Source organism: Gobius niger (genome assembly GCF_951799975.1).
Source record: "Gobius niger genome assembly, chromosome: 7".
NCBI lineage: Eukaryota > Metazoa > Chordata > Actinopteri > Gobiiformes > Gobiidae > Gobius > Gobius niger.
In genome coordinates this window covers 21,078,086-21,102,783 of record NC_136858.1, presented here as the reverse complement: position 1 = coordinate 21,102,783, position 24,698 = coordinate 21,078,086, and the positions used below count along the sequence as shown (strand labels likewise).

At 42.1% G+C, this 24,698-nt stretch overlaps 1 protein-coding gene across 2 annotated transcripts in view; it reads right to left on the bottom strand.

Annotated features, from left to right (window-relative positions):
- slc8a1b (solute carrier family 8 member 1b) overlaps positions 1-22,924 on the bottom strand; it is a 110,859-nt gene extending 87,935 nt beyond the window's left edge. Inside the window, exons 1-4 of one of the 2 annotated variants that reach the window (XM_079559819.1) lie at positions 22,371-22,924; positions 10,222-11,117; positions 9,754-9,918; positions 8,067-8,857 (exon numbers count right to left, since the gene is read on the bottom strand). In XM_079559819.1, coding sequence (XP_079415945.1) covers positions 8,067-8,857; positions 9,754-9,918; positions 10,222-11,097 — 1,832 coding nt within the window. In that variant the 5' untranslated portion in view covers positions 11,098-11,117; positions 22,371-22,924. The remainder of the gene's footprint in view (positions 1-8,066; positions 8,858-9,753; positions 9,919-10,221; positions 11,118-22,370) is intronic. The other variant, XM_079559820.1, reaches the window with a different exon arrangement.
- Between the last annotated feature and the right edge of the window lie 1,774 nt (positions 22,925-24,698).

Genomic DNA, 24,698 nt, shown 5'->3' with positions numbered 1-24,698 from the left:
TGAATAAACCTGATTCATAGCAAAAACACAGCCAGCCAAGTACAGTATTAGAGTCACAATATGAGCATAATATCAGGGAAAGAGCGGTTTGCATTGAATCATGTCAAAACAAGAGGAGATTATTAAAAGTAAATGAATCAGGACCAAAGAGAGTCTAAATGGGTCTTGGGAAATCGGAAAACTCCTTTGCATGTTAGGTTGCAGCTTGGGCTAAATTGAGTTGAACTGTGACTTTAGTGAAAGGTCTTGTATTAAAGCCAACACAAACAAAGCAACAAACTCCTACTGAACATTCTAAAGAGCCTGCAGTAGAAAGTCCTATTTCTGTAAATGGCGTCATTCTCCCAATCCATCTCTGTGGAGGCTTTTTTTTCCACTGTGGTGTGTTCTTCTGCAGCACTCATTAAAGGAAAATGACACAGGAAAAAAAAAAGACAGGAGAAATAAACCATGATTTCATAAGAGCGGAATTCTAAGTCATGTAGTGAATTGGATATAAAACTTTCATTTAATTTCAAGGACAAGCAGAACCCGCTGATTTATTAATGGACGAGAACAAAACAACCACATCGCTCTCCTGCCGGACACTGGGGAGACTAAATGGGAGATTAATTACCCAAAGTGCACCTCAGCACGTCTTGACGACAGCTGAGATGCCTGCCATGTCCCAAACCATTCAGAGGAGGCTGGCCCTTACAAAAGCAATGGCATTTTTCTATGAACAGCAAACTATTGAGCCTTTAGCATATTCAACTTCCCTGTTTGTCCACTTTCCCTGGTTCAGACAGTTCAACTCTCGGAACAAACTGATCACTTGTTGCCTAATATCTCCAACTGAGTAGCATGTTACATAATGATGAGGAAATATATGGAGCACATTAACTCCATCTGAATGCAGACAAAGGTTCTTAAGCCATAATCTGTACTGGGCTGTTTGAGTGTTGAGGACGTTTTATCTTTTAGAAGCAAACTAAGATAAAAACAAAACAAAAAAAACATTACTTGCCAATGCGCACTGTAGGGGATGACTGGGGATCTTTCACCTCTCACTGGTGTCTCTGGCCAGAAAACCACACTTGCAGCTGTCCTGCCTCCGGGTAAGAGGCCCCAATGCACACTAATAGAATCACGAAGATGAAGCTAACAGGCTAACGGGCAAAGCTAACTGTGGGCTAGCGCCACTTAAGCAGTATTTACAGCCAAGTTTGAGTGAAAAACAATATCTCCATTGTGTAATTGGATGTACAATATCCCTCTCTCCCTTTATCTTTTCTGTTGGCGTAGTATTTACTTTCACCGACAATTAATGAGTAAAAAACCACAGCATGTTACGACACCTGCAGTGGCACTTATGGCCTCTAGGGGCATACGTTACTTAGTACTGCTTTAAGAACTGGAAAATTCCACTTGCATAAACTCCTTTGTCAGTAATGCCAAGGTACTGCTGTTGATCATTATGTGGCATTGCGATGCATGTGTACAGTACGTGTTCCGCTTGTATAACTGTCTATGGTGAATGCTTTTCTAACAGGTTTTAGATTTTGGCGTCGACTTTCCTGTGAATGGCAGTCAAAAAGAAAAGCAGAGAAAGGCGCTCAGCAAAGCGTGAAATGGTGAGAGGTTTTACTACAACTGCGAGCGCTTGACCGCATGGCGCAGCAGCCGTTGCAGCAGTTACCCACGGCAACACCACCTCTAATAGGACGGCATGTTGTGGAAAAAAAAAAGGTAACGATGATGCTGCTCGGTCCTGCATACAGAGCAGTTGTAAATTAGGGAATGGACAAAAGCACTGTGGTGTGGACTTAAAATACTGCTTTGCTTAACAAGCGGATACACAAAAGTGGCACAATCAAAAGACTAGACTTGACATGAATGATTAGGAGTCGAAACAAACCAAACTATAATTAATGAGGGTGCTTTGTTTACATCCCTACATGTTATGGAATGTCAAAAACAATCAAGTAACAATTTGAAAAGTGTTTTTTGTCATCTTTAAAACTGGTATAAGTAAGTTTAACATCCACTGAAGGGTTGGAACAGAATTCAAAGCAAACACCTAGGCCTATGTCTTCAAGCATCCTTCAGCATAATCCTCAGAACAGAAAAGTTAACAAGGCAGGTACATGTTAGACTTTGGCACACAACACCCAATCATTTCACAATAAGGAGCTACATCTGCTCCGTGCTGCTGCTGGTGACTAACATCGAGGACAAATGCCGCTAAGAAACCCTGTTCTAATACCGCCCACAAGCCCAGCATGCCTCAAAATTACCATCAGGCTAACAATATTAGTCCATTCATATCATCCATTAACAGTACTTAGAGAAGATAGGGAGGGGAGGACATTACTGTTCGTATATAAATTTATATATAGAGCCAGTGTCCCAGGAGAGAAACAGCAGGCAATACAGGTGCTGCTCTGTGGCACATTTCATCAATACATTCATTTATCTCCCTCTGAAGTAGTATATTCAGTTACATAAAATCTGCACTAATTTATCAAGTAGCTTCACGTGGTTATCATTCATTGATGATCACATAGGCAAGAGTGTTTGTAATGTACTAAAAAATAACGTTTGGTAACATAAGGATATAGTCCTAGAGTTCATTGGTTCATTGGTTCCTTTTGTCAAGAAAATACTGTAAGTATGAATAATAGGTGCAACGGACAAAACTAATTAACTTTAGGTTTAAGTGAACAGGGCGTATGATCAAATATGGTGCCTGCCTTTATCATGCTGTAATTTCACTTATTTAACTACGTAGCTACAAAACCAACACATATATCGTCACTTAGCACAATTATTCATCAGTGCAATGTGTGAGTTTCATCAACTTGCCGTGGTTAGTTTTCAAGTTATGTGAAGAAATGTACCATGAATTCAGCCAGACTTGGGTCTTTTTCAGACATCAGAGAAAACAGGAAGTTTTGAGCGCGACTGGTCTCTGCTGATTGGGAAAATGCCACAGTAATGGGATCCTCAGGACTTTTTTTATTGAGATATCCATTTATCAGCCTGACTAATTGCTGTTATTGTGGTATGTTTACGAAATGTATCAAATCTGTGTGTGTTATTTGCCGGAGGTTTCCAAAATGGCAAAAGCAAATCTGCCATCTTAAGAATTTGCATATTAATTCAACCTCAGCTTCACCTTGATTTGTGTTCGAGTCGGTAAGGCCTAAAGAAGGACTAAAAACAATTATTACACCAAAACTTGAGGACTATTAACATCAAAGCAGTGGGAATCGTCCAGGTCTCTCCCTTCCCAGTGAGAGTCCACATTTTGTTTCAACACCGGCGATAATCCTTTAAGCCTAACAACCCTCTCATAAGGGATAAAGCCTTATCTTTTTGGCTTATCACAATAAAAGTCTCCGCAGTAAAGCCCTCACGGACAGAGTTGGACGAGATTCTGCGGGAGAAAAACGCCACTATCAATTTCCTGAGTTTGAAAACCTGCCAACAATAATACGTTTTGCCCCCTGCTTTGTCCTCACAGCCCCACTTTATTATTATGAAAGCCTAATACTTCATGCAGAAGGAACAGAGTCAGATATGCCAAGAGTGAAGAAGAGTACTCTCATTGAACCACTTGACCAAATTGCCACTAGGAAAAAAAGAAAAACAGCTCAGTCCTTCCAACTTACAACCAATATTGTTTCTTCACGTCATTAGCTTACACACAATGCACATCTCTCATCTTCTACTCGATCTCCCGCATCTCTTCCTCCATCCCAGCGGTTGCTACGGTGATGAAGTGCTGTGGAAGCCTCTGGTTAGGGCTCATTTGTCAAGGCACTGACCACTTATTCTTTCATCTTTTTCAAACCCATTTCATAGGAGGTAGAAGAGATGGAAATTCACACATTTCAACATGTCTCGAATTGTCAGAAATTAGCCTGCCAACACTAGAGCTGGAACTGTTCAGTCATATTGATGTGCTATTATGAAAGAGCAAAAGTTTAAGATGTTTTGAAAGCTAAGACCTACAAAAGTGATAGTAACTTTTTGTGTCACTTTTTTGTTTGGTTCAGGTGGGGGTTAAGAGGTTAAATGTGTATCTCTCAGTACATAATTACACTATATCCTTTAGAGTCGATCACTGAATTAATTATATCAATGGAAGATTAATCACAATAATACATTATACAAATTTCTTCATGTAACTTCCCTTCTGACCACTTCTGAGCAATATGATTCCCCAACACTGCAATCATACTACAGCACACCGTTCAGCTCATGTATGAAAAGAAAGTACATATGGCGCAGTCTATAAGAACATCTAGCAGTGCGAGTGTTTCAACAAAATGATAAGCAGCATTTACAACTATACTCTAGGATCTAATAGGATTTGGAATATACAACCGTTACCATTTTCTCTCTCTTAAAAGTTTAATCAGAATTCTGTTTCTCCGAAGTTGTTTGCTGTAAATTAAAAGCCAAGTAGTGTAATTTACCATTTTTTTCTCCCGTGATTAACATGCAGTTTTTACTTCCCAGCTTACATTCCTCTCTCAGTGCCACCGGAGCATTTACTAAACAAATTCCAATCATAGCGACTCGCACATATTTGCACAGTTTTAATCATCTGTGCATTTTCGCGGCAGAGGCGACAGCGCTCCCACTATACTTGGTATCTTCTCCTGTTAATTAATGCTGTATACGTTTCCCCCCAATAGTCTTGGTGACACCATAGGGCACAATTCTCATGAGTATATCCATAATTATGTCTATCTCTTCCCAAGTCACTCATATTTGAGCTCTTAGGGGGGAAAAAATGCTATTATACTAGTTAGACCTTGCAGGCTTTTTTTTTTTTTTTCCTTATTACCATGCTGTACTGACTATATGACAGGTCGCATGTTGCTATATTTCCAGCTATGTGACAACCACATCACCTCACTGTTTGATTTCCATATTGGCTTCAAGCTAAAAGACAAAACAGCTCTGAACTCACAGGCCACTAATCGTCTTGTTATGTGTGTGTCATTCGCTGTTAATTATAACATACTTCATCCGGAGAAAGGTTTATTATTGCTCGCCGTTCAGTGAAGCAAAACCAGATGCAAATGAACCATGGTCTAGGTTTCACAACTAATCAGGGCTTTGACAACTGATAGAATGACTCAGCTGCAGGGCACTAATCAATCAAATGTACAAAAAATGTAAAGACAGAGAAGATTTGTCTCGCGGTATGCACACAAAATAATCAATCCAATCCAATAGAAGTATACCCTGACTGCTTTGTGATCACTATGTTCCCAAAAATGCAATACAACAGCACACAAAAAGCGTAAAAGCACATTTCAGAGTCAAAAGTGGTCTTTTTCTCTCCTGCCGCCATATTCCTATAGCGTTTAAACATGCATTTAGAAAGGCCAATCTGTGCTGGTTACTGGAGTGTGAAGTCCCAGTCTGCTCCATGCTTGTGTGTAGGAGGGCCTCTAATTTGATTCACGACTGCACTGTATCCCTCCAATGCACCGCCTGTTTATGGAAATTACATAATTGGTGGTGTTTGTGTGTGCGCATGTATGCGTGTGGACTTTTGTGCTCGGCTCCATCAATAGGTCAGAAAATCACTGCCCCAAGTCCAGACATACAACACACGGGGCTGGTTAGTGTTGACCTTTTTAGTACCTAGGGTGGATGGTTAAGTTTCAAAGTCCTGCCATTCACAACAATCCCAAGCTTCCTGAAATGATGAGGCTGGAAAGATACTGAGGGAAGTTGTTGTGAAAACAGTGACCCTTCTCCATAATGCACCTGTGTTTTTCTTATACAAACCCCAACTGTCAGTGTACTGTAATTTATCAAGACAAAAGCATCAAATTAAATGTGGTGCCGACATTAACATTAGCTTTGTGCGCCTCAGGGCTAGAAATATCACACCTGTCTTGCTGCAGTGCATTCAGAAAGGGTGCACCTTTTTGGGTCATGCCGCACTGTTGACATCATTTGAATCTTGTACCTGTCTCCTCACCCCCACACTTTCCCAAAGCACTCACATACACACACAGTTTTCAATCTTTTAGGGAACACGCACAACTACAAGGCCTCAAGTACTATTCGTGAGACAAATTGCAAGGTCTTGTACGGACAAAGTGAAAGGTAAGGTGAAGCCAGGCAAGTTGGAGCTAGTAACTTTTGGCCAACAACTTTTTTTCTCCCCTTTTCAATCCATTGTAGCCGCCTTTGCAATCATTGATATGCACCACTGCCAACCCAGCATTTCCTTGCTTCACCTTCCCCTGTCACAGTATCAGAATCAGGGTAGCTCTAGCCTAGAAGCATCACATTTAGAGTCCTTAATTTTTATTCCACTGGGACATAACTCACAACTTATTACTCATGAGTGCATAGTGATGGAAGACAATTGCATGAAAGCTTTGCACAGAAATGTCCAAAGCAAGTGATCTTCTTCAGGACACACGTTTTCATATTCAAAATTAAAGCCTATAACTCTATGGCAATCACCGCAGACCACAGTGCGATACATCGCGCTCCCATCACTCACAGAGGATTCATCATGACATTTCCAATGGTCACACATAATATTTAAAACCTTTTGAAATCCACACTCAAACATGTCGCCTCCACAGGAAATGGGCAACCAATGCCTGCAATGTGTTATAAGTAATTTCTCACTGCATATTCACATAATCAAACGCTATTTGATGGAAGAACAAATTTGCTAATGTCTTATTCAAAGATTACTTATTACTGTAAAACATATTAGTGGCAACCTGAGTAAAAAAGAAACTGATTTATGGGTCTCTGGTCAGGTTTGCTGCATGTTTTTCCCTTAAAAAAACAAACAAACCCAATTCTATTTCACCATGACAGCAAAAGTGTGATAAAATAGTACTTGTTGTAAAACCGATTTTGCACCAATTTGCACAAAAGCATCTGACTGATTTCATCCCAAAAGTAGGCAATTAGTGTTTTCACAATGGTCCAATTCTTTACAACTGTGACAAAGAGCCACTTTTTTATGCTCGCTTTGTCTGATCACGGCTGGCAATGAGCAGTACTCCAACAGTTCTTTAGTTTCCACACTTTCCTACTTAGACACAAATGCAACGCTGCATGACTGCGAGAGAAGTGACCAGTGTGGTGAAAGAGCTCTTGATATGTGTCCAAAAGGCAATCACGGCCCTCACCATGACTCACCATTGGATAATAGAGACCTCGGCCGACTAAGACGAGCTTTGAACTGTTGCTTGAGAAGTTCACAGTGGGTATCTCACAAGGGCCGTTTCAAGACCTTTTATTGAACAGAAAGAACAAGCTGCCCCCGCGACCAGTTGCTAAGGGAATTCTTCTTTCACTATAAACTTACTTATAAAGGCCAAACTTTTATTTGTGTTGCCAAATTAATTCAGTTCATCTAGCCCTGTAGCTCCCAACCTTTTTCGTCTTGAGCACCTCTTAAACTTTGAATCAAATAACATAGAATAGAATATATAATATGACCATCATCCATATTATACTTTCTTCATCTAATCTTTTTCTATTCAAAATCAATGCTCTTTAAAGTCATAAGATTGACTACAAAGACTAATGTAATAATATTTCTTCGGGAGTAATTCCAAATGCCCCCTGCTAAGTGCTCACTACCCCAGGGGTCCTCATACCCCTGGTTTGGAAAGCCTGATCCAGAGATCATTAGATAACACCCCCCCAGAGTGCTGAAAGTTATTGGTAAAGTATCTGTCTAAAGAAACACAGACTTCCACTTCTGATCATCTGTTTTCCATTAGAAATTGCGAAATGTTGACAAATCATTGCAAGGATTTCTCAGATAACGTCCTTTTAACCTTGCTTTGCCTCCAAAACAAATGAACAAAGCAAGACTGCAGCAACAAAACAGAACTGGAGAAAAGGGAAAGAGCAGTATAAAGGACAGAAAATAGCGACAGAGTAAAATAAATCTTTTTTTTAAAATCTTTTTTGCAAAGGTCGCCAGCATCAACCACCACATCACACTCGCTCATTCAGACCATTTCATGTATAACAACACAACCAATTTACTTGTATTATTTTGAATGTGTACTCACAAAATTTCATCGTTCTGAAATTCAATGACGCCGTGAATGTCTTCGAAGTCTTCCCCTCCTCCTTTGGCAGTCCCCTCTATCGTCTTGTATGGCAGCATGACCACGCCGCGCGCTCCGGACGTGCGCAGCACCTTCACTTCCATAGTGCCCACGCTCTCGCTCACGTGGACCACTGGCTCCTCGAACGTAAAGATGCCGGCGTGGTCATCATCGAAGATCGTGACCGTAGCGGTGGTGGGCACGCCGAGACAGGCCACGGAGTCGAAGTGATTGGCCGATTCACCCTCCTCCGGCTCCTCCCCCTCGGACGTCAGCACCTTCACGTTGGACAGGTGAATCAGGAAGTTCTCGTCTTCTTCAAAGATATCGTCGTCGATGATCCCCACGCGGACTTCCTTCATGGTCTCGCCGGGCTTGAACACGACCACGCCTTCGGTGAATTCGTAATCGGACCCGGCGTTCGCTGTGCCGTCCTCCGTGCGGTACTCCACTGACAGGGTTTTGCCCAGGTCACCACCGCGCCTCAAGATGTTCACCGCAACAGTGCCGCAGTTCTCCAGGCACTGGTAGGAGCCTGGTTCGAAAAAGATCTTGGAAATGGGGTCGTTTTCACCCACGTCGGATCGGACTTCGTGCATGCTGACGGCTTTTCGGGCTTGATCGGCGGCGTGTTTTTTGAGGATGTTCCCCGCTCCGGTCATCAGTCGGGTCGCCTGGCAACGATAGAAAGCGCGACTCTTTTGCTGTTGGCTCAGGACCTGGTAGTTGGCAAGTTCGATGAGTTGTTCCACCTAAAAAACAGTAAAAGTAAGAAAGACAGTGTGCATGAAGTATTGTTTTAGTAAGTGTTTCCTTGGTGTAAGAGAAGACACTTTGTTGCACCAGTAAAAAGCCTAAAACAAAATGTCTCCCTCTACACAATATTACACTCTCTGGAAAACGTTCTGTCTACCTTGTCTGGCTAAATAATTTATAACCAGTCAGCAGCATGTCAGGCTGCTAGGTCCAACACTTGAAACATCAGTGATATGAGTCATACTCCGCCGCCTAAAGCTATCGTTATTCAATCATCTTCAATCAACAGATGATTCTACAAATGAAATGTAACGAGGTGCCGGAAACCCATGAAGTCCACAATCTAAACAGGTTTATTAGGCTCGTCTATTACAGAGCACTTTCATTTCCTTCCAAAGTGTAACTGCCTTGGGCATAACAACACATTAAGAAAAGCATGCAAACAACAAAAACCCACCACAGAACAAACCTCAGATCATAATTTCTATTGTGTGTTACTGCAATAAAGTTGTTAATGATTCCCTTGACAAATGGAGGTTGCAACAAAATAAACTGTATTTCGTGGCTCGTAATAATGAGATTGTTAATTACACTAGAGCAGGATTTTGTGATAGTTTTGATACGTTAATTAAGGCAGAAAGAGAACTAATGCGACCTTGTCAGTGACCTTCAGGAAATCGCTGGAGATTATTACAGGGAAAACTTTGTTACATTTATAAAAAAAAAAAATCTGACAATAATAATAAAAAATAGCCTTTACACTAAAACAAAATCCCGGTCTGGGCAGTGCAACATGATCACTGCAGGACAGGGCCGATGGATGTGTGAACATGAGTTTGTGGTCGGAACAACCTTCCCCACATTATTGATGAGTTGTGTTCCTCATACTGACCTCTTTGTCTGGGTGTTTCTGTTTGAGCTCTTTCAAGATCTTGGCCATGTCCCTCCTGGTCTCCTCCTCATCCAGATCTTTCTCATCGATGTCGAAACCCAGAGGTCCGTCTAGGAAGTCAATGGCATGTGAGTTCAGCATTTTACCGTCCATCTCAATGTCCACCTGTGATAAAAAACAGAAGAGGAAAACATTTACAGTCATGAGCATTTATAGATTGGTGAATTCAGAAAACATTCTACTAAATGGCTTAACAACTTGATTAAAATTATAGTTATAAAAGTATAGGTGGCTCCACAGTTATAGCAAAATATCATGTTAATTTAAAAGAAACCGTATTGCAGCTTGACTGAACGTGCCTCTAGTCGTGATTTTGTCAGGGCACTAGTAGGTTAATATAGGAATGGTTAAGCCAGTAGTCCCCTTGTCCATAAAAACAACACCTCTAAGAATAGCCCGTGCTAATACCTTGGAAGGCAGAGGCCGATCCCCCTCGGTCTCAATGATCATCCCGCGCTGCTTTCCAGTCCGGTAGCGCTTGTACACATACTTGTAGAAGAGCAGGCGGCGATCAGCAACCCAGGCGAACACCACGCAGATGGGGAAGAAGAGGAAGGTCAGAAGCCCCTCCCACACCTGCACCACACCGGGCGTGATCACCGACAGGATCATGTAGAGCCAAATGTACGCAAAGATACTCCAGGTGGCAGTGACAAAGAAGACACGCAGATGCTTGACTTTCCTGGTCTCGCCGTCGGGCACCACGTAGACACACAGTCCGATGATTACGAACATGTTGAATGCAGCAGAGCCTACGATAGTCGAGGGTCCCAGGGTGCCGGCTTCAAAGCCATGACCTATTATCTCAATGACAGACAGAAGGATTTCAGGGGCGGACGAACCGAGCGCCATGAGCGTTAGATTTGAGACCGTTTCGTTCCAAATCCTGACGGTGGTGGTCGTCGTTTCCCCATTGGGTTTCTTGATCGTGATTTCTTTCTCTTGGGACGTAATGACCTCAATTGATGCCATAAAGCGGTCTGCGATTATGGACACGCCGAGGAACATGTACACAAGCGCCACAAAGTAAACCGTCGCCCGGGCAACCTTGTCTCCAAACGACGGGTTTATGGGCTCCCAGACGGGCAGGATCACCCCTTTGACGCACTCCTCGGGTTTGCTGCACTCGGTTTTATTGGTGGAAACGGCTGAGACGGAGCCGTCCAAGCTGGGCTGAGGGGGTGCGCCGGCCACGGAGGGTTGAACCGTCAGGAGGAGAATCAAAGTGACAACAGTTAGCCTTAGAGCGGGGGACAGGACGGACGAGCGATCCCAGCGGCCCATGGTGACTTCTGCTCTTGAGCCTATGAAGACAGGGAGAAGATAGATTTTCAATATACAGGTCAATATCAAATACACATATGTACATTATAGGGGCAGTAGATGGAGAAAAGGGGAGAGTTCAGCTTCCTGAGTTCCAGATAGATTAACCTATCACTATAAGGTCGGACACTGTTATTCTTTTCCAATACAAGTACTTTAATATCTAAAGTACTTTAATATATAAAAAAAGATATCTGGTTTTACAATACCGATACCTGAACGATGTTAATTTATTTAATAAAACACTATTTCTTTTCGATTTGTATCATTTATTTGAGCTGAAAAATCCCCGAGTGTCATTTACCAAGCGTTTGCTCATGTGCAAAATGAGTAGCTGGTGCAAAAGAGGTTCAGCAGAAGTATACATGTTTACTGACGCAGCATTGTCTCATTCAAATATCGAATTTGCCCAAATACACTAATATAGGCAATTAAAAAAAAAAAGTAAACATGCCCACGTGTATGCTATTTCCTAGATAGCACTTGCTATTTAGTCTTGATAAATGGTCCCCCCACGTAACTTTCTTTAGTAATGTTTCTCTACCCAACAGGCATCAATATTTTATATCTAAGGATTTTTATATTTTTTGGTAACCGTTTTCGATACCTTTTTTTTTGGTAGTACCTAAACTTTTTTCTAATAGTATCATATAACGGTACCTATCCTAGTCTCCACTACAACGTTTACACACAAAAACTGCCAAATGTATCACTTACTAAATTAAAAGCACAATCTAACTATTTCCCCCTTTATTTCACTGGATGCTGAAGAAGAAGAAACTTTTCTTGCATGAATAAACATCTGTGAGTAGTGAGTAAAAGCAACGTCTTTGAGCGTGAACTACAAGGGGAGGACCTGAATAACGCAGACAGACGCGTTATGTAACAATAATATGACAAAATTAGCTGCCAGATGAATTAAATCAATTGGTGTTTAAACTCAGTGTGGCATACAGGCGGTTGATGAAACAAATGTGGAATTTATTTCAATCACGCAATGTGACTGCCACATTTACTTACATTGCATATTTGATTAGTATTTGGCTGTGATGTATAGTGAATGTCCATGGGGTAATTTGCGTTTGTATTAACATATTATGTGTCTTGTAATTAAAAACCTTTTGGGAATGTACTGGCATATCGCTCTCGGATGTGAATCATTTGCATAATGTTATCTGGTTGATGTCATGGTGCCATCATGAAAGGCATAAACACTCCAGTGCAGACCCTGTACAGTAAAGTGGGCTAATTGGAATTTCCTCATGGAGGCCATTGGTATTGGTAGAATGTCATCATTTATAGTGGTTTTGGAATAGTACATTTTGGCTCTCACGCATATTCGTATTTACTCAGTATAGGCTATGTTTACACACAAGTGGAACCAAATGTGTGTCCGCAAACACTGGCCTGCTGTAGGTACACACTCTCTCTGTGCTACATATTGAGTTTATCTTTCTAACTTCATATAACTGAGTTGAATAGGGAGGTAAAATCCCTAACAAGTTAGCGTTAGTATCATGAGGAACTGGAGATGCACCAGCTTTTTTGCTTCCGATACTGGGGTTTGTCTGCTGATATCCGATATTAACCAATACCAAGAAACTTTCTTAAAAGTGGCTTTCTCTGAGTGAAAAAGTGAATGGTCCTCTTTTATTCATTGTGATCAAGTTACTTCAATACTTCTTCTTCTTCTTAAAGTATTTTCTTGTCATGATGTTACAGATCAATCATCAATTACTGTATATATACTATTAATAAACGAATGGAAAAAACATTTAACAAGGATCACTGGATTTTTTACACTATACTTGGGACAGGCTATTTTCCATTAACAGCTCACATGAAGTCATCTGATCATTACAAATTGTGCATCAGTTTTTCTTTGAGAGCATTTCTTAAGCTAAAATACAAACACTTGGCCGCTCCAGCAGTGGCTGATTTTATTTCATTAGGCCACTTTAGGTATTTCAATCAGCCTTGATTAGTTGCCATTAGCATTAGCATATTCCCGTTAGCTTTAAATAAAAAAAATATATATACATTTTGAGGAGGTTAAAACTCTCCAGGTTCTTCCTTTCAAAAAAGATATACAGCATGCCCTCATTCAGTAAGGTTTAGTTTAAAGCAGTTTAAAGCAGTGAGAGCCAAAACTGGCATTGGTTCAGATCGGATATTTGTAGCCGATACCCGATATATTATTTTTTTCCAGTATTGGCTCTGATATCTGATACCAGTATCAGATTAGTGCATCCTACAGTATGGCGAAACAGGCCTACATGTAAAGCAGGGGTCGGCAAGTGAGCTTTGTGGGTGGCCTGATTTTCTTCCTTATCCAAAGTCCAGGGGCCGAACCTCCCGATCGTGGCCCAAAGTAAAAGCCAAATAGGCCTATCTCTGAATGCCAGTGTTGTTCACGATATCTGTCCGAATATAGGGATTGGGGGCATCAACCAGGAAATTCAGAAGATGCTGACAGTATTTTCAGCATTTTTAGGACACGAATTTGATCAAAATGTCTCAAAATCACCTTAATGGAGGACCGGATTTTGCCCCAGGGCCTGACGTTTCCTACCCCTAATGTAAAGTGTCTTTGTGTCCTTTACAAAAGTGCTATATAAGTCTTATGTATTACTATCATTATTATTACATGGTCAACTACTTTCCAATTATCTTTTAAATTAGCTACTTCCTTTATATGTGTTTTTCCCAGTTCTTGATCAACGTATTTCTGTGTTTGACTTTAAACGTCCTCAGATCAATAACGAGTCTGAATGGTTGCATAACGATCAGCCTGAAACTGCTCCTCAGATAGTGCGGTCATGCTTTTACACATGGCAACATCTATATCTCAATAAGTAGCTATAGACAATGTCCTAAGCCGATGCAGCAGAATCCCTGAAATACCAATAGCCTCCTCCTCCCACTGCTGTTTTGTTATTTTTCTTCTTCTTAAGCTAAAGCAATTTTGACGGCAAAGCTGTAAATCAACCACAATATGAATCACGTTCCTTATATTAGACGCAGGAAATGCTAAAAGCCTCGGGGTTTGACAGCTGCTCTTTCAATGTGGAAGGAACAACACAAAAGCCATTTCCACGGCGGATGTAATCAATGTGTGAATGTCCACTGAAGACATTACAAAGTGGATGAGGAATTACCTGAGGAGTGATACATCTTTTTTTTTTTTGGCCTACCCCACAGTAAATACAATGGTTCATGCAATGTGTGAAAAGGGGGTGCTACTGAACCTGTTACTGTTCTGGAAGTTAGGTGTTGGATTTTGATTTTTCTCAAATATCTCACAAACTGGATCTATGTGTGTCCCCAGATATGGACAAAAACATGGTATAGATTAAGTTGCTTATAGTTGTTAACTAACCACTGCCTATTATATATTCTATAAAACCAGCAGAGTAGACCATAAACTATACTACTATGGCAACCCACTTACTTTTATTTTTGTAACCTTTTTTTTTTTTTTTTCAAAACATTCTATACACTAGGATAGAGTATGTGAAGGTGAAAAGTAGCCATTGTGTATCCATGTAATAGCAACTGAACATTCATGTAAAAGTTAAGCAAATAATAATGTAATAATTGTGCAGTCCAAATGGTTGTTAGGCCTGGGACAAGAACATGTTAACAACCATACCCTCACACTGTCATGTTTAAGGGGCAATTGATTCATGCCAATGCTTCCAACACTTGGATGGTGGGAAGAGGCTGGATTTGCTTTCACGCCTCTGTTTGCCGAGCAGAGCTGTTGCATCGGTTGAATATCTGTTGTTCAAACATAACATGAAATCAAATCTGACATTAGACATCTATTTAATTAAATGTCTCTTCTCCGAGGTCCAAGCCAAGCGGTGCACACATGCAATACAAAGTGCTGTCCCTCGGCCTGGCCTCATTGTGTGGCCACAGAAGGCTTTGTGTGGCATTTTCACGGAATCAATAATTCAGTGTGCTTTGGGATTTGGCTGTTTTTCACTTAAGGATGTCATTTTTTATGGCTCACGTCTAAAGAGCAGGTTGACCATGACAGCTGCTCTGTGCACATCAGCTGCAAAGGGGGGTGCGTTCACAAAAAGATACTGCGAAGATGGTTTAGGTGATATTTGGTAAGTGACTGATTACGTTTTGTTATATTCTTCTTCTGTAATATAAAGACATAAACATTAGATGTAAAACAGGACAAAAAAAGCAATGAAAAAATGACCAAAACAAGACCAAAACAAAGGTTCAAAAATGATGAGACCGCTACAAGAACACTTTCAAAATGTGACAAAAAGACAGCAAGAAACTGAGGAAAAAGCTAAGTTGAAAAAAAGCTAAGTTTACAGTTCTCCTGGTTTGGTTATGTATGGCCCTGAATACATCACCATGCGGACAACTTAAAAGGAAAACCACATCAGAAGGAACATCTTTAATTTATAGCTAGCCTAAAAGATGATGAGAAGAAAACAAGTAGCCAAATGATATAGCGTTGATGATATATATTACGGATGCTACTTTATTTATTTATTGGTTTATTTGGTCGCGACAGTGCATGTTAACATACATGAGTCTCATGCATGTAAACACGCCACTCCCTCCGTCGCCCCTCATGCGACCTCTCAAACACACTCTGTTTCATCCTGGCCTATTGTACATGTTTTTAGTGGTAGGGGAAACCGGAGTACCCGGAAGAAACCTACGCAGACACGGGGAGAACATGCAAACTCCACACAGAAAGGCCCCGTCCAGGTGGGAATCGAGCCCCAGACCTTCTAGCTGTAGCACGAGCGCTAACCACTGTACTATAGATGCTACTTTGAAATGGTTTGTTCATTTTGTGTCATTTTGGAGACTTCAGTATGCTCTCGCACGATGGCTAATTACTCATGTTGTTTGCGCTGGAGTACAACACACATCCTATGGGGATAACAGGCTGTTTGATTTAGGGCCAAATAATGACAAAATGTATTGATGTCGGTTTCATCAGTGTTTATTCCCCCCCACACACACACTCTGAGACAAGCTTCTGTGCCTCTGCTATTTTGGTTTGCTCAATTGAAAAAAGAAAGAAAAGAAACATATCCCATGACTTTCTGTGACCTCAAAAGTTGGCTCATTTTCAAACGGAACACAACATCAGACAAGACGACATACTGGAGTTTCAGAGTACACACACACACACACACATGCTCACACACACACACCGCTGCCAACATCCTATCCCCCTGAGGCAAAAGTAAAAGACCCATACAGCTATGAAGAAACCTACAGCCAGACAAGCTGTTCGCATTCGGCCCGATACTGTCTCTCTAAACCGGCATCTCCAATCACTCATGATGACAAAGCACATGATTAACCCATCAGAAAGAAGCAGAAAGCACAAGCATTGCATCACGTAGGAAATTAATGTCATCACACGTGACACTGCGGTGAAAGTATGAGGAAATGCTGACGGAGAACTGTGGAAAAACCAGTGCTTCAAGATTAAAATATGTTGTGGGAACATACAGGAACTAAATCTTTAGGAACTCGGAAGAATTATTCCAATTCTGAGGGTGGGCAGAGGGGTGATATTTCTATTATCTCCCATCTGGCCGTAACTGTTCTTGCTTGTTTTTGTGTGCAGACTTATATTTCACCGGACAGAGACCCAAGTTTTCAGCCGGACCAGGATTCACTTCTGTCTGAATTCAATTGTGTATTCACAACACCTCAAATGAACCCGACGATCCAAGCAAACGGTCCCAAAATCAAATCAAGAGGGTACGTGAATGTGCCTTAAGATTTTGTACACTAACTCAAGGAGCCCGGTCGTCACAACAACACCGTTGCTCAAGACAAAGTTGGCATCTTGCGCACAAACAGCAGTGTGGCAGTGCTTTCGACGGTAGACTGAGGGCGTTACTCAGACAAAAAAGGAGTCGGCTGAGGCGTGGTGTGCTACGAACAGCGCTGGCTACAACTAGTGCATCCTGTTCGCTCTCCTCTTCATTAAAATCATGCCTCGTGCATTTTTTAAACACTCGCAGAACAAACTATTTCTCCCACTGTGAGTTAAACACTGTCCAGATTCACAATATATCGCTCTAGAGCCAGTATTAAAGGGTGCGAGGCAAACTCCTCGCCACAGAAATGTGATCAAAACAACAGAATGTGCGCCTCCTATACCTACAGTAGCGGTAGATAATCCAGTCTAGCAGGAAAAGCTTGGGGAGGAACCACTGCTGTGCATAACATCGCCATTGGGAGCCTGTCCAGCCCCTGTCCAGCCATACACTGCGCCAGGTATGAAGCTGAAGATTGCACAGAGCGCCCCCCAACGGTACAAAAGTCTAATCTACAGTCTGAATTTAGAAACGCAGCCATAGTCAACAGATGACTATTACTACCTCTGGTTAATCGAAAATATACAGCAGCTATATGGACCATATGGAGTTATATCTGCCTGTGTTTGTGTGGAAGCCAGCTTTGAAAAACCAAGATGCATTATGCTGCACACTGGTAAGACACAACCATGAAATATTCAAGGCACTGAGACAGACAGAACTGTGGCGAATATGACAAAATGATTGCATTAGATGGGATCAATTTGCTAACTGTTCAAGGAGCTACATTTACACTCTCGCCTATAAACCAGCATCATTTAAGGATATACCGGTTTTATGGCCCTCATGTTGATGCTCATCTCTCAGCTGGAATTTGCCCCATGGCCAAACCCCCCGTCAACATGTCCTGCCATATCATTTAACTCACAGAGGCGAAAATGGCCACTCCAGGCTGGACAACATGGCTATCTGTTACCGCCTGACACTGCGTCCTTCTGGCAAGTGACATTCTCCGGACATGCTGTGACAAAGTATAGGCGGGAAGGACTGGTCTCAATTATGCTGCTAAATCTATCGGCTACTGAGTGACTAGCAAGACAGCAGAGGCGGAAAGTAACTAGATACTTTATTGGGCATAGCCGTACCACAGTGTTGACAGTAGCAATCGTAGCTGTATGGGGGAAGTCTTGGTGCCACATTTAACAATAGTAATAATAGTATAAGTGGGGCTGCAAAATCGCAATGACTAATAGAAGCAAATAAAAGTTTTAGTTTATCAGTACTAATTGGCAATTATAGAATAACATTATCCCTATTCCAGCATGATTCCTTTGCCCTTTTCAATTCCCCCAATATCCCTATCATGACAGGCCTATATCTTTACATAAGCACTGCTCTAAGCCACTGACACGTACGTATATAGTAGCGCTGCAACAGCAGCTCCGTAGTTTCCTGACCCTCTTTCCCTTAATCTCAGCAGTCCCTCTATCTTGGCCAATGCGGCACAATGGACTCAACTCAAATCTCATATAATTCCGTTCACCGTTATCCAGCGCAGGCACTCTCGCTCGTCACGTAACCTCCGCCTTCATTTATATTTCATCAGTGAGCATGTTCATATCAAAAGATGAGGTTTTCTCTCTATTATATGGTGAGTCTACAGTATATCGTCAGATCAAAGGGCTTTTATCCTCGCCAAAATAAATCTCCTCACCAATTTGCGACCAGGGAGGTCATTTTTTTTTGTCATGATTTGCGGAAGCTAATATCCCACTAAGCAGGAAACCGTCATTGATTTCTACACCAGCGAATATCATTTAGCGGCAAAAATCTAGTTTTGTCATATCCAGTTTCACATGTTGTTTCTTCGCTTATGTTTGGGTTTGTGCCTTTGCCCACTGCATAAATAAGAAAGTGAAAAGTCATAAATGCCTAGTAAAGTTGTCCAGTAGAGGACTATACAAAACCTAATGCTGTGTCCCTCACACGGGTCTCTAATCAAGATCACCTTATAATAATGTAGACCAAGATGACATGTCTACTGTCAAAATGAAGACAAAAATGGACTTGGCTGGGACATGTTTTAAAGAGGGAGTATTATGCTTTTTTCAATCACATAGTACCAGTTTATAGCACACTACAATGATGACGAAACCTTCTGTTGGTCTGTAAATGTAGTAAATTAAAATAACTGCCTTGTATAAAATTGCTCTCTCAAAATGGCTGTAGTGAATGTCTTGAAATAGGCCTCTGTCTCTTTAAGAACCTCAGACCCTTTCCGACACGCCCCCTCCACACGCTGTCTGTGGCATCAGTGGGGAGGGGGTTCTGCTGAGCAGTGGTTGGTTACTCGGCTGATGATGAAAGGTTGGAGGCGTCTCCAGGAGGTGGGGGCGTTCCTAGGTGGACTCAGGCAAACCTATCCCTAAAATGGCTGCCATCAGAGTTTTTACAGATGACTCAAAAATACGTGAATGTGCCAAGGCAACACTTCAGGCATGTTTTTAATGAGGGAATGACATAATAACATGATGTAAAGCTTGAAAAAGTCGATTTTGCATAATACCCCCCCCTTTAAGGAAGGATCTTAAAGCAGAACTAAGTAACTCATGCCCCTAGAGGCCATAAGCGTCCCTGCGTCTTAGCTTGTTGCTTTTTCTTTTGCTCATTAATTGTCCGTGAAAGAAAATACTACAATGACAGAAAAGACACAGGGAGAGACGGATATTGTACATTGTGCCACAACCCAGTTAAACAATAGAGAGAAAAAATCACTCAAACTTGGCTGTAAATACTGCTAAAGTGGCGCTAGCCCACTGTTAGATTTGCCCGTCAGCCTGTTAGCTTCTTCTTCGTGATTCTATTAGTGTGTATTGGGGCTTCTGGGTCGGAGCAGGGAAAGTTGCATGCATGTTTTTTTGGCCAAAGACACCAGGGCGAGATGAAAGACACTCCAATCATACCATGAACACTTGCATTACCCCCAGCGGGACTACCAAAAGGATTTATTGAGAAAAACAAGTTACTTAGTACTGCTTTAATGCGATCAACAAAACAGCCTACCCTGGACAAATGAAGAAATGGCTTCCCAAGACCAAGATGGACAATGGAGGCTGAGATGAAGAATCAAAACATCACTTTGTTGTTGCCCTACACCATTTTTGTTCTAAACAGCACCCTCAATACTCCGGACTGAATATCAAAACAAATATGGTAATAGAAAACGTCCTAACTTAACGTTGATATTGATTTGGATTCCGTTGCCATGCTGTGACATCATCTGCATCCCCTCTATACTCTTTGGCACTATCACTCTGGAACCTAACCCATTTAAGGTACTAAACATAATCCAATCTTAGGCCAATCGAGAGAGCTGCATCAGGACGGGCATCCAGTTTAAAATCTTCAGCATTGTACTGACAGCCATGTATATGTGGCTTAAGTGTACACAGTATGCTGCCGCCTGGTTGACATTATGACAGCCTGGCAGCAGTGGGGGTCTGCCTTCACACTGCAAAGCTAAAGATGGCTGTCATATTAGAGGCACAATTCCCTCCATGGGGAGAACCAAAGAAGTGGAGTCAAGAATGATCTGATGAAAAGAAAACCTATTTAGACAGCTTATAGTGCGAGTGTAAGCAGGATGCATTAACCCTTCACATACTGCCAGTGAGGTCACGCAAACACATGCATATAATGACCTATGATAGATGAGTGGTTCACAATCTGAGCATTGATCCGATAGATTAACTCTTCATATGACGAGGGGAAGGCTTTAATGGTGAAGTCACACGCAACATTGCACTAGCCCGAAAAAATACCTGTCTAAAATTATAAATACTTCAACACTAAATCGTTAAGCCGGAACCAAAAGCAATATAGTGTGTGACAGTGGAATAATAATGACCTTGTAGTTAGGGGACATTGTTGACTGTAAACATATTGTGAGTTGACACCTGTGCAATTGGTCTCTGAAAGGTGGGAACAAAAAGAAATGCAACTATGGAAAACTAAACCCTGTTCAACTCAAAATACAAGCTTTTACTGCAGTATCATGTGTGGTCAGGTTTTGTATAAGCATAAGCAACCCGAAATGTGTAAAAATGGACATAACTTTGCTGTTAAGGTTTTACAGTATTTCCTCATGTGAAATGTTGACACACATTGAAGTAGTTCAAATAAACAGTTGAGTATTTGATATCAGACCCAGGTCTGATATGTTTTTACACCAATTTCCCGAGTACCTTCTTCTGCACAGGTTAAAACAGGTTGCACTGACTTGACCGCAGTCTCCCTCTCAGACTTCCAGCAAAGTGAAAAGACATAGGCGCCCCACTGATTGCTTGCAACTCTGCATGTAAATGTAGTCAAATTCCCTTTGCAGCCCTTTGAGAGCAGCCCCACGCTGATAAAAAGCTCCACTTTAGTCTAATCTGTGCATATTGTATTGCTGTGTGATGCATTAAATTACATAGCGCTGCCTGCAGCCTCACATAAAAGGAAAGGGCTTTTTCCTCGGCGTTATCAATAAATACTACATGCACAGATAATCACCTAGAGTCCGTCTAATGCTGAATAGCCCAGAGACAAGTCAAGCGGAAATGAACAGTGTTTAAAATGCTTCTGGCACCTGCTTACTGTTGCTCGCTATAGTGTGGTGCACCGTGGTACAACAATGCGCAAAAGGAGTCTCCAAAACCAGACCACTTTGGTGTGGGACATGAAATCTCTCCAGACGTGGACCTTTCGTGATTACGGCACACACACACACACGCACACACACACGCATTTTTATTTATGGAACTGCATCAAATCTGTGTCAGTCGCATGTACAGTTCCCGACTGTCCCTGTAGCATTTGGCGCAAATGGTGGGTTAATGCTGCAGAATTGCGTAAATCTGTCACCCGGTGTGCGCCTTAAAGCGACTGAGCAATCCATCCTTCTAAGTATTTCCATCCTCAAAGAGCAAAGGGTGGGGGGCATATAGCCATGGACCAAGTGCATGGGTTTTCCCCCTCCAACTTCCATGCTGAAAGCCTATAAAAGGCACCAACGCGCTTATCTGGACGTGCTCTGCATGCGTAATGATTATTCCCCAAGTAATCAACGAAGAGACTACGGGGGAGGAGGACTCGTAGTAGATGGGGAATAGAAGAGTGGTAAAAAAAATAAAAATAAAAAAAAGGCAAACAAATACGTGATAAAATGAGAAGGAGAAAAAAGATCAGTCAGGGCGCATGGCTTAAAGGAGGACATGCTCCCCACGTTGTATCCACTGATTCCCAGCGCAAAGCACAGCTGCTCTGCCCCATTCATAGCCACTAAATCAAACCTGCTTTCACTACAAAACCCTGCGTAAAACACGATAACTCCAGCTTTTTCCCCCACACATGCATTCACAAATGTCTTACCTCGCCTTTCCCTTGGAGGAGAGCTGTCCGAGGAGAGCAGTGAAAGCCGCCACACGAGCTTTAAACCAGTTCTAGTAGTGAGCACAGGCAATAGTACGAGTGCTAGTAGTTGTAGGAGAGGTAAGCCCAGCAATGAGGAAGGCTAATGGAGACGCAGAGACCGCTTTATATGCCGGCCAGGGCGATGTTTCCACAAACCGAGCGCACAAAAGGAGGCAGAGCACTCCAGATTCCCATGCACTGCAGTTTTTTCCCTCCTCACTCGATTATTTGTTGATCTTGTCTACTGTTGGATTACTCCGAGTTTCCATTCAGCTCGGCCGGTGCGACCTGTATGATCGAATGACCGGAGAGGCGCTTCATCAGCAAACCCGTATTATTTCTTGTTGGTGGTAGTGGTAATGGGACGAGGCGCGCTGCACGGACGACTTCTTCCTCATTCTTCCTTTCCCGTTTCCCCTCTTGCTCCCAGTCAGCAGCCAGAGGAGTGCGCGGACCAGAGAGAGAGAGAGCGGTGGCGAGTGAGCAGGTCTCCTCGTATTCTTCTGTGCCCTCGGAGCAGCCGCCTCCTCCTCCCTCCCTTCCTCATCGAGTCGAATGTGTACTTTTGTCATGGTGCGTCCATATCATTATCCCGCCTCCATGCCCTGCACTCCTTCGCTTTCCATTATTTAGCCCGTTAACCCTCCAGTCCCAGTCCATTAACCCCAGGGCTGGGATTTATCTGCACGTTTCAATTCCAATGATTTCATCTAATACAAATCAAAGCTGAATCAGATGTGACATCAAATTGGCAGCAAAAAGAATGGAGTCATTGCAGTTTCTTGTGCTTGTAAAAATGCCAATAATGTTCTTCTGTTTTGCCCTTGAGGCATTGACTGTGCTCTAATGATGGCTGATGATAAGACCTCTGTCAACGCTGGTGCTCCATGGGTGGAAGTCAGGGCATGTCTGCAGAAATTGTAGGGCAACAGCCTTCACGCGCACTGTCAACAGAAAAAAAAAAAAAAAAAGAAAGACTAAGATGAATCATGAATCGACAGCATCTTGTCGAATTACAGAAAAAAAAAATCAATTTGCTACACACCATCACCCTGCAGGCAAATTGCTGATGAAAGAAATATGTGATAAATATACGGGCACTGATGGGATAATAATAATTAGGCTTGACAAGTTTTTCATCCACTTTACAGTCAGTCAGGTGTTCCGTGGGGTCAGTCAGGTGATCTGTGGGGTGGAAGTCAATCTGCCCCATAGGTCCCTCCAACCATCAACAACAATTCACTCACACATATAAGGACAGGTGGTTGTGTGTTGCCCCAGGACACAATGACAGTCTGCACCAGATTTGAGCTGCCATCCTTCTGATTATGGGACGACGCACTAAAACAGCGGCGGGAAGAGGCCATGATACACATGAGTAACCTGGATTGAGTTAGAGCAGTGGTTCCCTTGGGGGGTTTATAGTATTTTTTGTGTGTAAAACAGCATATTATTTGTGAAATCCATTCAAATATTCAAAATAAACTGTTTAAATACTTGTTAGAGGATAACATTAAATCCATCATACTGGGTCAAGCTGCACAGTCGTACTATCTCTGTCATAGACTTGACTGTGGTGCCACTCTCAGCTACTGAATGTTTGCTTGTGTATCAGTTTGATGCCCTGAGAGACTTATTCCTTTTCTGTGGAAGCATAGACAGACTTGAATGGTAGGACTGTCTCGAGTTCATGTCTCCGGGTCCCGCACCGATGGTAAATAAAGACATCCAGACTGCTGCCTATTTTTCATCTATCCTCTCGAACACCAATGTTAATTCTCTATCAATACTAGCTTGATTTTAAAATGTTTTCTTCCCTAAAATAGCCAATAGATAAGAGGCAAATGAGAGGCAATAACTTTATACAATGGGGGTCCCGTGTTGTTTGCCTGTCCATTTTTGGGGTCCCAGCCAAAAAGGTTTGGGAACCCCTGAAATAGAGGACCGCACCAATGATCATTTGAACATAATTCTGCTCCACTTTCTCCCATTGCAAAATGCACAAAATGATATCTGGAACTCGCTTAATGGTAATTGTTTAATTGGAGTTTGCATGTTCTCCCCGTGGCTGCGTAGGTTTCCTCCGAGTACTCCAGTTTCTCCGCACTAAAAATACCATACACACTTCTTTCTCTTTGTATTTGAAATACATTTGAAAAGCTCCAATTTAGAATATACAGAGAAGAGCATGGCTGGCCAGGCTAAAACAATATGTACAATGGGGTCCTCCTCTGGGGCCAGGACTCCCCTGGAATTGAGGCTCCTAATCTCAGTGAGACTTTCCTG